At 32.9% G+C, this 13,087-nt stretch overlaps 3 protein-coding genes across 3 annotated transcripts; all 3 read right to left on the bottom strand.

The window, feature by feature from the left end:
* Positions 1-251: 251 nt before the first annotated feature.
* Positions 252-1,865, bottom strand: LOC127092675 (uncharacterized). The gene is made up of 3 exons (XM_051031559.1): positions 1,591-1,865; positions 663-741; positions 252-547 (listed from the first exon to the last, which is right to left on the bottom strand). The coding sequence occupies exons 1-3, from the start codon at positions 1,743-1,745 to the stop codon at positions 479-481; spliced, it is 303 nt and encodes a 100-aa protein (XP_050887516.1). The 5' UTR covers positions 1,746-1,865; the 3' UTR covers positions 252-478.
* Positions 1,866-2,906: 1,041 nt separating this feature from the next.
* LOC127094526 (membrane magnesium transporter) lies at positions 2,907-6,492 on the bottom strand. Its single transcript, XM_051033350.1, has 4 exons — positions 6,216-6,492; positions 6,060-6,112; positions 5,859-5,959; positions 2,907-3,184 (listed from the first exon to the last, which is right to left on the bottom strand). The coding sequence occupies exons 1-4, from the start codon at positions 6,286-6,288 to the stop codon at positions 3,091-3,093; spliced, it is 321 nt and encodes a 106-aa protein (XP_050889307.1). The 5' UTR covers positions 6,289-6,492; the 3' UTR covers positions 2,907-3,090.
* Positions 6,493-7,217: 725 nt separating this feature from the next.
* On the bottom strand, positions 7,218-8,248 carry LOC127094293 (uncharacterized). The gene is made up of 2 exons (XM_051033147.1): positions 7,720-8,248; positions 7,218-7,570 (listed from the first exon to the last, which is right to left on the bottom strand). The coding sequence occupies exons 1-2, from the start codon at positions 8,246-8,248 to the stop codon at positions 7,218-7,220; spliced, it is 882 nt and encodes a 293-aa protein (XP_050889104.1).
* Between the last annotated feature and the right edge of the window lie 4,839 nt (positions 8,249-13,087).

Genomic DNA, 13,087 nt, shown 5'->3' with positions numbered 1-13,087 from the left:
AGATTCAGCAGTACATAAAAATAGCATATGGTTATGTTTATATGTGACTATGCGTGCTAATGACAAAAACTAGCTCCTAGCCGTTAATAGCATCTCAACCTTCAACTCCTTGCGAAGTATATCGTGCAAGTGAAACATATCATGTTCTTTCAATCATTACTTTCCTCTAAAGAGAAAACGATACAATTTCTCGTTTATACTATTTTCTAATAAAAATATAAGTGTACTTAAATTTTGTAACACACTTAGTCTAAACAATCTGTAATTTATATAATTTTGCATTTAATATGCGAATCTAAAAATTCCGATGGCATCACAAGGACGCTAGACAGAGCAAAAAAAACACCCTTATAATTGTTTAAACACGCCCATAGTCGAGAGTACAACAAGGAGGGGAAGGGGACATCAATTTTCTCCAGGTTTGCAACCAAAGTAACTATTAATACAATGTCAACAAGGGGAGAGAAAAGGAAGTGACTTAAGTGAAGTAAATAGGCCAATTGAAGTAGAATGAATTTCGGTGGGCCTTGTCCCATGTCTTGTTCCACTGCATCAACACAGTTTTATACAGTTAAATAAAGAACAAGGTAAAAACAGCGTTTTAGCTCTGTTGCGCTAAACTCGAGAAAAAATAGGTAGTAGAGGGAGGTAAAATACCATACCATGAACTCATATCGCTGGTTCTTCTTCATCGCCTTTTTCCAGTGATATTGCTCATATAGCATTACCCTATCATGCCAGCTGCGCATTGAAGTATCTTAGATTAAGAGAAAAGGATTTGTTGCAAAAGAACACTTCACCGAGCAAAATCATAATCAGGGAGAATTTGTGTCAGGCTACCGAATCTCAGAAGCAGGATGAGTAAGAAAACAAGAAAGACAAGACACAAGTACATGATTCAACGACATACATTTTTTAGCATTATTATGAACCTCCATAGCAACTAGCAAGTCATTGCTTTACTTTCGCGCCATAGATAAGCTTAGACCTCAGTATCAATCAAACCATTTCAAACTCTTGAATTAAAAAGTAACAAAAGTGACTATGCTGTGTGCACTTTGAAATAATGACTTCTAATTCTAAGTCATTATTTCTCCATATGAATAAACATAGGCAATAACTTTGTTTCAGTTACAATTATGACATACTCAGCTAACGAGTGGGTTTGGTTCTGCGGTCAATCCAATTTATTTTGAGTTAATTGATTCCTATTAAAAGTAAGTTAAAGATAAAGTGGTTTATATTTGAATAAATTCTTATAAAAATAAGTTGAACAATAAAATTTCAGTGTAAATATCAATTAGACTCAAAAGCTACAAATTGTCTAACCCCTACAACATACTTAAATTTCCACATGGGAAAAAATGAACCTAATCAAAAACCTCACACATTAACTAGGGCCATGATATATTGAATGAAACCGTAGATTCTGTTTAATCAAGATCCCAATTAACTGTTAAAAAAATAAAAATTAAATATAAACAGTTCTATGATATGGCGCAGAACGAACAGAAAACCCTAAAATTAGAGAAAGTAAGTTGAATTTAGGAAACTGAATGAACGGAAAAGAGAAAGAGAAGAGAGTGATACTTGAAGGTAGAGGAGCCGTTGTGCCAAAAGTAGGGATTGATGCAGTTGGAGGCGGTGAGGAAAAGGGAACCGATCCAGATGTTGACGAAACGCTGGGGGGCGGCATGGGGTATGGCAGGGTCGCCGCGATAAGCAGAACTGAAATACTTGTCCATTCTTTCTCTCTTCGGTTTCTCACAACTCTTCTCTTATCCACTTTTCACTTCTATCTAAACCGCTACATACACTGATGAGATATATGCGCTTACGACGACGTTTTTAGTTTTTGCGGGGATACGAAATTAAAATTCAATATTTTGAATATATTATTATTTAATTAATTTTAAATAAGTTAATTATATATTTTAGTAGTTGATATTTACAAATATTTTAAATAATTTATTATAGGTTAAAATAAATTGGGATGATAGAATATTAAATAATTTTTTTAATTATATAAAATTTTATAAATTTGATAATTTATTGAATTTATTTAATTAAATTTGATAGATGTGAGTCTGATAAATTTGTTGTTAAAGAATTTTGATTGATTGATTTAATTTAATTTTTATGAAGAGTTACTGATAGAGATAAGTTCAATAAATTTAATATCTAATATCAATGAATCTTAACTTATATATAAAATTTGACATTCGGTCGGAGGATAAAATATATGATGCATTTACACTATAAATTAATTTTATAGGTAAAAAATAGATGAAGCATTGAGAATATAAATTAATTTTATATTGTTGATTATCATATATTCCTCCAAATTAATGATATATTTAAGAAGTGTAGAGCCAACTAAGCTAATTTTGCCAAGCATGCAATACATATCATCAACTATAAATAGGTTGATCGTAATCAAGATTAAGGAGTTTATTTCTTTCACTAATTGTCCAAAAGATGCAAAACATATGCACCATTAGAATTCAAAATCTGAGGCATTGTATATGAAATATGTTATTCTAATTTAATAATCCTGCAAGTCATACCATTATAATTATTCTTAGTTTTGCAGTTGCGATTTCGTTTACCCGTATGTACTAGTAGATCTTAGTGAATCATTTTGATCATTGATTCCACTAAATTCTCTTTGAATCATTGTTTTTGAAACTTACTCTCAAACAAATTAGCCTTGTGACTTTCCAATAAAAATGCAGTTTAGTTTTAACAGCCTAATCTTCCCTACGCAGCTTACAACATATTTGCAGCCTAACAAAGCTCAAGCAACTTTTTCACCTAGACAATCAAGATCGGTCACTTTTATTTTGAACATAACCATTCTATTGTCCCAAAAGTTAATTCAAGGTTTAAGTAAAACATTCACATAATTATGGTCAATTTGTGGCTACCTCATCATAAATAAATGGCTATAGTAGTAATAGTAACATCCCGTCCAAATCATATGCAGATGTCCATTACAAAAAAGTAAATTATGAAGCTGCAAAAACTAGTACATTAACCAATAGAGATATCAAATGTTTGAGAATGCTTAATCCGATTATAGAAAAGTCTTCAATGTCTCAACTTCTCATTCTTTTCAGCAGGAAAGATTTTGCCTCGATGGTTGAAGATCATGAAGTCTAAGTTGGCAGGTAAAGAAACGATCCTGCATCCAAAGTAACAAACCACGGTGATTGGGATCCAATTAATACCATAAAAAGTTTGATAGATAGTAAAGTAAGACTAAGTACTACATCAGGAGGTTCCACATTTCAGTATGAACAGAGTACAACCGCCAACCAGGGAGAAGAGAACAATTGCAAAGTTTTGGATTTTGGAGTTTGGACCCTGCTCTTAACATCCTCTCGAATGTAATGTTTTATCGTAAACATCACTAACAATTTCAATGTGAAAACAAAAACTCCATAATAACAAAATAGGCATATAAGGGTGTCTGGAAACTGGTGTATAACAAAATAGGCATATAAGGGTGTCTGGAAACAGGTGTATGTATATGAAGAGCTTGAAATATTATTAGGCAGCATGCTTTTATACACAAACATAATCATGCACCAGACATCGTGTGACATATTAATGGACACTGCAACTATCGATTATATGACTGACTAAGCAGAAAACTTATTCCTGTTTGGTAAATTGCTGTCTCAGTTTAATAAAATAGATCATAAAAGTATGTGGAGAGAGTGATTCCTGATGGAATCATTGAAGCTTAAGGCTTCTGGAGTTTGGTAATAGAATGATTCTCTTATGAGCAGTGTTCATTGGATATAGCTAATTAAAAGTGAAAAATTATATAAAGATAACTTCGGCGTGACTTTTATGTTGTTTGTAATATTATTTACTCATGCAATTTTTAACTGATTGTGTATACTACATGCTCATGCAAAAACTACTCCCGGCAATATTCATGACATGCTGAGGAACGATAAAAAATTCCTGTATTTTTTTTTTGATAAGTAATGCCAAATTGAGTATAGTTGTTAAATACAGTTTAGAATCTAACTACGAGAATATGAATAGAGAATATAACACAAGTGGCTTAATGACGCTAAGGCTTTGTTTGGGATTCTGGAAAGGAAATGAGGTGGGGCTTTGGAGGGGAGGGGGGAGGAAGAGAAATGAAGGGAAATCATTCACTTAATTTGGAAGAGTAGTTTTAGACAAGATCAGATGAGAATAGATATATCAACATTTTCTTTGATCTGAGAATATTATAAAAGGATGAGAAGGATAGGAAAATTTATTCAAAACCCTCCAAAGTCTTTCCTCGGTGTATTTTTTAAGTTCCTCTATATTAAGGAGTTTTGATCCAATGAAAAACAAATCTCCATGCAAGGTGGAGGGCTATTTATCCTCAAAGGCCAAGGCCCTCCCTTCCTTTCCCTTCCCAAATCCCAATCAAAGCCTATGGCAAATTATTGGACCTTGCCAATGCATTTAACTTATAAAGTGACATAGAACTAAAACACGAGTACGTTTTATTATTCAAGAAAAACAGCTAGAATATCAGGCTCAAGCAGGGATTGTACAAGAACAGGCTAGAACTTTGAGGGGTTTACTCTCTCCTATCCCAAACCTCACTCACAATTTTCTTACCTTTTCCCTCTCCCCACATCATATAGTATCCCATTCCCACTACCCAAATCTATTCCTATCACATGGCTAGGTTGTTACACTCGATGTTAGTCAAAATCCCATATCGAACTATGCACTCTGAACTCACTTCTTTCACAACAGAACAAAATAATAAATCTAACATCTCAAACATAAAACTATCTTTTCTGTCATTAATTTGATAAATCAAATCTCCTCAAAAGTAACTCTTCCCACCTATTTATGAACTATGTCGATTATACGCATATAGGTAAAAGAGCAACTCAGCAAGTCGCAGAGAAGACGCTATTAGAGAATTAGTTCGCTCAGTTTATACCAACCTCATTTTTCAACCATCTTAACTTCCAAATATTATCTATTTCAATTTCAATTCCCCAACTAGCATAAAATGGTAAGAGCAACTTATGTCAGGTATAGAGTAAATCAACATTTCAGTCATCGGAATGGTAAGGATCAAACAATTAAGCCACTAAAATTCACGATGTAGCAAATCAGTCCCTTAAGTTAAAGAACGCCAATCAATTTATCCCTTCTACCATACTATCTCTTAAGAAGACATCCATTGAAACTAATGAAAGATCTACATATTGACTTTAATAGTCTCTTGTTGCATCAAGACAAACACTAAATCTCTAAATTTTTGGTGTTAAATTTGAAAAAAGAATTAAAATAACTGATATTGTCCAATTTAAGGGGCTAAATTGTTGTTTCGTAAATTCGGGACTAAATTGAACGACCTTTAAAATTTTCAAGGAATAAAATGCTGATTTACTCGTCACTAAAACATCTCACATAAATCACGAGGTTACATTCCCATAAACATCTTATCAAAAAAGAAAAAAATTCCTATAGTCTACTCTAGAAAGTGTATCAGCTTTTGTTGGACGCCAATGTTGTCTATGGCGGAGGGCGGTCCATGGCGGAGAGCCAAAATCCCGCCATACCACCTGCATTGCAGCGCTGTTATAGCAGATTATGGCCGAAAAACCTGCAATATCGGCCAATATCCGCCATGTATATCTGCCATAGCAGCCACGGTGCCGCCATTTGATAACACTGCTGGACATGCATACCGACATCAATAATATCAAGCTGCTAGTTCTCTAAAATTACTAGAACCTCTTGTAAATGATAAGCAGTTAGATAACAAAATCACATCAACCACAACCATAAATTCACACTCACTAAAAAGAGAAAAGATTTACCTATTCTCTTCAGAATCTGGGTGGATACACAAAAACTTCCCAGGCACAGTCAAAGCAGCCCAAGTACAAAGTAATAATCCTAAAGATAATTCAAACACCACCTACATTTTCAAACTCTGAACACTCAGAAAATTCCAATCAATAACAAACACAAATCAAATTTATATCAGCAAATAATCTCCCGAAAAGAAAAACACTCACGCTCAAAGGAGAGCCAGAAAACTCTTCTTCTGTAATTTTCAACAAAGCCCTATCTGCAACCAAATCAACCCCAATTTTCAAAGTAGCATCAATTTCAAAATTCAAATTTAAATACATGAAATAGAAGAAACATTGATTTTGGCGAGTGGCGCATACATTGGATGGTTGAATAAGCTGCGTGAAATAGAATCAGAACACCGACGAATCCAATAGCGAAACCCAATCCCATTGTTTTTGGTGAAACGGACAAAGATCGGCGATTTCGAGGAGGAGTGAATTGACGAATGCACACACGATCGGAGAAGTTAACCACGATGGTGATTAACACTAAGAGCACACTTAAACTTAAGAACTGCAATTTTGTTCTTAATCAATTGAGTAAAACAGGGTTACTCTTTGGTTAAACCCAGGAGGCACAATTAATAAATAAATCAGGGTAAATTTTTGTTAAACCGAAAGGAACACGTTAAATAAATTAATTAAATTAAAAAACCTAAATTATTTTTATTTAAAAAAAAACAATGAGAAAATAGGATATATTTATACAATTACTCAAACTAGCGTCCAATTTGTCCGCTTTTTTTATTGCGCTAATAGGTGAAAATATTAACAGCGTCTTTTTTTTTATAAATTGGATTTTAATATAAACTAATTATATGATGAAACATATGATATTTATTCATATACAAATTAAATTTTGTTTGCAATATGTAATATTCGCGCATTAAATTTGATTTGAATTGAGAAAACTGAATTGTGACGTGACTATATTCAACCGGTTTTTTCAAGAAAATCAATAATGTGAGTGGAATAATTTGATGGTTAGGAATATCGTATTATGGAAAATCAAAATAGGTTACACCAAAATTAAATTTTGTGTTTATATATTGTTATAGATTGTTCAAAACAATAAGAAGATTTAGATAAAATAAGAAGAAAAAAAAATATTTCTCACAGTTTATTAAGCAAATAAACATAAACATTAACAAAGATATTAAATGACATTGTTGCTTAATAGGAATGTCATCCACGGAACCAAAATCATAAATATCTCTCTTTTCAGTGCAAAACAAATGAAGTAAATTAATATAGTAAAAAATATAGTGTAATCTAGGGAGTACACGCCAGGTGTGACATTGAAAAAGTATAGTTGAACGATTAAACATAATAGATAAATACATGAGGTTGTGACAACAAAATTTCTTTAAAAGCTATATTTTTGGTAAAATCCCCTTCTTCCCCCTCTACTTTTCCGTCTTTAATTATCACTCTTGTTGCAGCCCGCGAAACACCTCTTAATAAAGCAACATACAATTGTCCGTGACTGAAAACATGTCGTGGAAGATAAATTCTGACATTTGGAATTGTTTGTCCTTGTGATTTATTTATAGTGATTTCAAAACTTAGTTTGACATGAAACTGTTTTCTAATAAGCACAAAAGGAAGTCCGACACCATCAGTGGTTTTGAGCTTAATTCTTGGCAAGAAAGCTCTTTTTCCAGCGTTGTGGCCTGTAAGTATTTCAACATCAAGAAAATTCATAAAAAAAACCACGACATAACAATCTTGTATCATTACACAACCCAAATTTAGGGTCTATGTTACGCAATAACATCATAGGAGACCCTATTTATCTTTAAAATATGTGGTGGTAAAGTACCAGGAGCAATTGTGCGTAAGTATTCCTGTTGATATAGATTATGAGTATCACTCTCAACCTCATCAAAAGATAACAAAATATGTTCATCTCTAGGGAACTTATTAGTAATCATGTCATTCAACATATGTACATCACAATTTTTGGGAGTAAGTATGGCTCTCTCCACCATATATGAAGCATCCCACCCATGGTTTTCTAATTGGGGAAATTTATGTTGTATAGGCTTTTTTATGGAGCTTTCTCCTTCCCATGGTATTACAATTTCAGCAGGCATCTTGACCATGTCATCCTCTTTAGCAGGTTCATTTCCATCTCCAATCCTCATCAGAAACTGTGCAAACTCGTGGTCATGAATTGATAGCATATTTTGGCGCAAGTGTAGGATCTTTGTGGTGGCCCATAATTGAGACCTAACAATACACGCTGAAATCATTTGTCCTCTACTTCCTTTTTCAATAGCAGGAAGCACCTGGCGAAAATCTCCTCCCATGATCATTATTTTTCCACCAAATGGAGCATTTATATTCATAATATCTTGCAGTGATCAATCTAATGCTTCCACACAATATCTATTTATCATGGGTGCTTCATCTCAAATGATTGCATTGGTTATTCTAATGAGTTTTGCAAGGTCACAATTCTTTGTTATTTTGCAAATAGAAATGGGCTCTATATCAATGGGGATCCCAAATCAAGAGTGTGCAGTTCTAGCACCAGGTAATAATGTAGCAGTTATACCTGAGGAAGCTGTTTCTAAGACAATTTTACTATTACGTCTCAAATTTGCCATTATAGTTCGATAAAGGAAAGTTTTACCTGTTCCTCCAGAACCATCAACAATAAAAAGGAAAGTTTTACCTGTTCATGATTGTATTGTAAGCACTCACCTGGTCATTATTTAACTTCTCAACAGATTGAATGTCTTCATCTGGAATTCGGATCGACAACTCTTCTTGAATAATTGTTGGCACTCCCCCTACTTCATTTGTTTCCCTTATCAATATTGGAAGATCATAGTTTTTGATTAGTTTTCCAGGTAGCAGCAAAAGATCTCTCAATTCCCTCAATAACATACCTTCAAAGTTATTTCCCACAACAATATTTGTCATTTGATAATCCTCCACCATGTAGGGATAAAACTCATTAAATAGGCCTCTAACATCAGTTGGTTCACAAAAAATTAATATAGTCACAAACAACCTTCGTAAAGCATATGGCATGCGCATATTTGATGCTTCAAGCATACATTCACGAATACTATTGTCACTCTCTAATAACCCCCAATCCTCAGCTGCTTTTTTGAACGTGAAAAAACATGTATTATTATGTGTAAGAAGGAATTCCCAACTTGTTGGACCTCTAAAATGAGACAACAAAACACGTAAATAAAGTTTCTCACCTTCTGAAGGAGATACTGTATAGATTCGACCAATAACTTTTTGTTTTGTCCGTCTTCACTGCCATTTTTGACCCCTTTTAGCCAACAATAATGCTCTGGAATCTCTCTATACAAATAATTCCTAGCATGTGGATCCATTTGGTTTAGTGCAAAGAACTCAGTGAGCATGGTTACTGCATTTTGGTTATCATTTAGTACATCTGTGATTCATTGATGCTTATAGAACCGCACTTGATGATGATTTGGCAAGTGGATTTGTAGTCTTTCAATAGAGGGATATAACTTGTAAAGTGTGAATTTAAATATTTTCCACAATTCCCCTGGAGCACAAATCCATCTTGCATCAACATATTGTTGAATCTCATCCATACATGTACCTCTGTGAATCTCCATTGCAACTCGATCAGGACCTTTGTAAACATATTTATACAAATATTTAATACTTTTGATGTTGCTGCAAATATCAACATTGATGTGACGATCGTACTTCAACAACAACCATGGATTATAAGGAACCACCCATCTATTATCAACAAACTTATTTCTATTTAAAAAAATGGGATCACTAAACCTTCTCATGTACTCAGGATATGAGTCATTTCCCTGACGCGTCTCTTCACAAAAGTCTTTTGGGTATCTTCTTTTACAATGACCATTCTTCATACACGGAGAGCTTTGATTTAATACTCCACATGGCCCATGGATCATGTGTTTTAACATATCTTCATACAATTCTGGTTCAGATTCATGTCGTGGTATTTTTGCTTTCACCATACTATAATACTCTTCAGGTTCCCGTAACTTGTCATCAGTATCCAAGATGAGTAGCATATGCACATGTGGTAGTCCATGTTTCTGAAATTCGGTAACATACATATAAATTTTAACCCTCCCTAAGACTCCTTTGTTAATGACATCATCCTTCAACTGCTCAAATTTTGATTGAAAAATTCTTGTTAACAAATCAGGTCGATCTTGTGGGGTTTGATGAAGGCCTAGTTCGGAAGTTATCTCAATCCAAGAAGGATTGCATGTCACTGTAATGAATATGTTTGGTTTACCATTGTTAAGAACAATGGCCATACCATCTTGGTATCTTTTTGTCATATCTCGCTTACTGCCAATAAATGATGATGGCAGTATTGTTCTTTGTCCGACACTATCTATAGAAATATATGAAAAGTATAAAAATTAAATGTGCGGATAGTGGTATAAACATAAAGTACACACTCTTCATATATAAATATAATATGTTATATTAAATACCTGCGTTATTCTCCCCATCGTGCAATGCATCTTGTAACCCCTGATATACCTAAGACCGAATATTATTTTGATTTCTTCGGATCCATCTCAACCTTCCTGTCTCAATCTTTACATAATTGTTTACAGCATACTGTTGTAAAAGTCGACCCGATTTTAACAATACAGATTGATCATTACGACGAATCTACATTGAATAAAATAATCAATCTTGAATTATTTTTTCACACATTTAGAAGTATATTTCTTAGAAAAATAGTTCAGTGTGTACCTGAAGCACATAACTGTAGTACTCTCGGCATGTAACATTTTTTCCAACATTAGTTTTTGTTTCTATGTCCCAACCATATGTTCCAAACGGTAACAATATAGGCTACTGTAAAGGATCATAATACCCCATTGTTTCTTGAACCTTTGTTAGCTTTCCATCACAGTTGATGACATTTATATCTCTTCCACGTTCTATTGTATCTTCATCACCACCGCCTATAACAATTGTTGCGACTTGGGAAGCTGAAGGGAGACTATATTGGGGTTGATTCGACGGATGTTCTTTAATGAGTAACCTATATTCTTCAATATTTGGCTCTAGTGCAAGCTGCCTAAACATAATGACAAACAGGTTGCATTGGTGGAGTAGTTTTTGCAATTTATACACTACGGCTTGGTTAAGTATTGGTTTTCCCTCATCCTATTTTGAAGCTCATGATCGGTATCATAAATGTATAACTGCAAGTAACATGGCCTTGAACCTTGATTCGGATGAAAACCTCCTATTTTGTGATAAATTGCGCCTTGAGCACGAAATGTGTAAATACCACAACCAGTTGCAACCAAACTTTCGTCGACATGAACACCTAGTGAAGTAAACGACATTACATGGTTGTAACTTCTAATATGTTGTCTAAAATGTCTGCCTTCAGTAGAACTGTCTAAAAATAACTATAACAACTCGTCAGGAGCAAGCACTTGTGAAAATGTCACCTTTCCCCCTTTGCAACACATATCTTGAGATTCTCTATGAAACAATTTTGCATTGCACCGTCTACACTCACTCTAAGTAGGAAGTAGGGATTTTATTGTCATAACAATATTTCAAAAATTTCTAGCAATGTTATGTCTTGCTTGAAAAATATATCTTGATTTTGTGTTTTATTACATACAAAACATGCATTAAAAGAAATATACTTATTATCTACATGGTGACTAACGTGAAATAATATTTAAATAAAAACATACAATATATGGTATGGATTAAAAATACATAATCGTACCTTGATCAAAAACTGTTTGTGTTTCATGAGTTTCAACAGGTGAATTAATATTTTGCGAATGTGATTCTATAAAAGAAAGTATTGACTTCAATATAGAGTTATAGATGAAAAATAGAAACAATATATAAATCTAAGTGTGTGTTACTATCAATTTGAGTATAAACAGAATTATACTTACCACAATCATTGTCATCAATATTTCTTATAAATGATCATGCTTCGTGGTTATCATTTTGTTGGAAAATCGGGTATATAAAATTTTGATTTGTAAATTAGTATTGAATTAACATATCAGCCAATTGTTTTTTCATAATTAATTGATATTTTTAAAAAATAAAATATTAAAGTATAATCTATACAATAATTTAAAGTTTCTAACCCGTGGATGGAAAGCGACTGGCATATGTGGTACTCGGTCCAGCTTCATTGTCATGTGCTCTTTGATAAAACCGAGAAGCAAAATTGGCATTTGTTAAGTCTTGAAATGGTATCATGGTTCTCATATCAGAAAGATCACATGTTTGAACTTGTTTTCCTTTGTCTTTATTTTGTCTATAATTCGAACGCCTTCTAGCCAATTCTTCTTGTCTTTGCTCAACACTCATCCGCTGTCTTCGATGTCTTGCATTTTGTGTTCGTCTTTCTCTTTGACGTTCTCTTGAATCTTGACTACGAATATTTTCCATTATATTATTTTATCTGTAAAATTAAATGTAGTATTTAAAAATATCCAAACTTTGTATTTTTAATATGTTTATTACTAATAAATTAATCTTGAATATTGACTACGAATATAAATGGAATACTTCCTTTTGGTGTAGCCTATTTTTCTACCATTTTTATCCTTATTTTATTGTATAATTTACCTAATAACTTCCAATAAAAACACTATTATTAACTTCCACGTAACTTCTTATTAATAACTTCCACATGCTTTATTTTTTAAAAATTAAGTTATATTATATTTTCAATGATGTGTATTAAAAAAGCGGACAAACGGGCACCCGAGTGCCCGTCTAGATGCTAGTTTTATCTGTAAAATTAAATGTAGGATTTAAAAATATCCAAACTTTGTATTTTTAATATGTTTATTACTAATAAATTAATAAAATTTACAAATGAAAAATATCAATAAATTAAAAAAGAAATCTGAAATTTCAAGGTTCATAGTGATGATAAAGGTTGATTCACATAATGGTTGATTCACATACTATGGTTGATTCTACATCTATTATTTCCTGACAAATAATCACCAGATAAGTTAGAAAAAAATAGATTTGAAATAAATAACATTTTTCTACTGTGATTAAACTTCATGTGAATGCAATTAAGTTTTTATAGTGATTTTCATATGTTGATGCAAGTTTTTATAGTGCTTTTTCTACTATGGTTAAATTTATTGTTGACGTAAGTAAGTGTTACTCTGTCTACA

Source organism: Lathyrus oleraceus, chromosome 6 (assembly GCF_024323335.1).
Source record: "Lathyrus oleraceus cultivar Zhongwan6 chromosome 6, CAAS_Psat_ZW6_1.0, whole genome shotgun sequence".
NCBI classification, from domain to species: Eukaryota; Viridiplantae; Streptophyta; class Magnoliopsida; order Fabales; family Fabaceae; genus Lathyrus; species Lathyrus oleraceus.
Note: the sequence above shows the minus strand (reverse complement) of the source record. Positions and strands in the feature narration are given on the sequence as shown.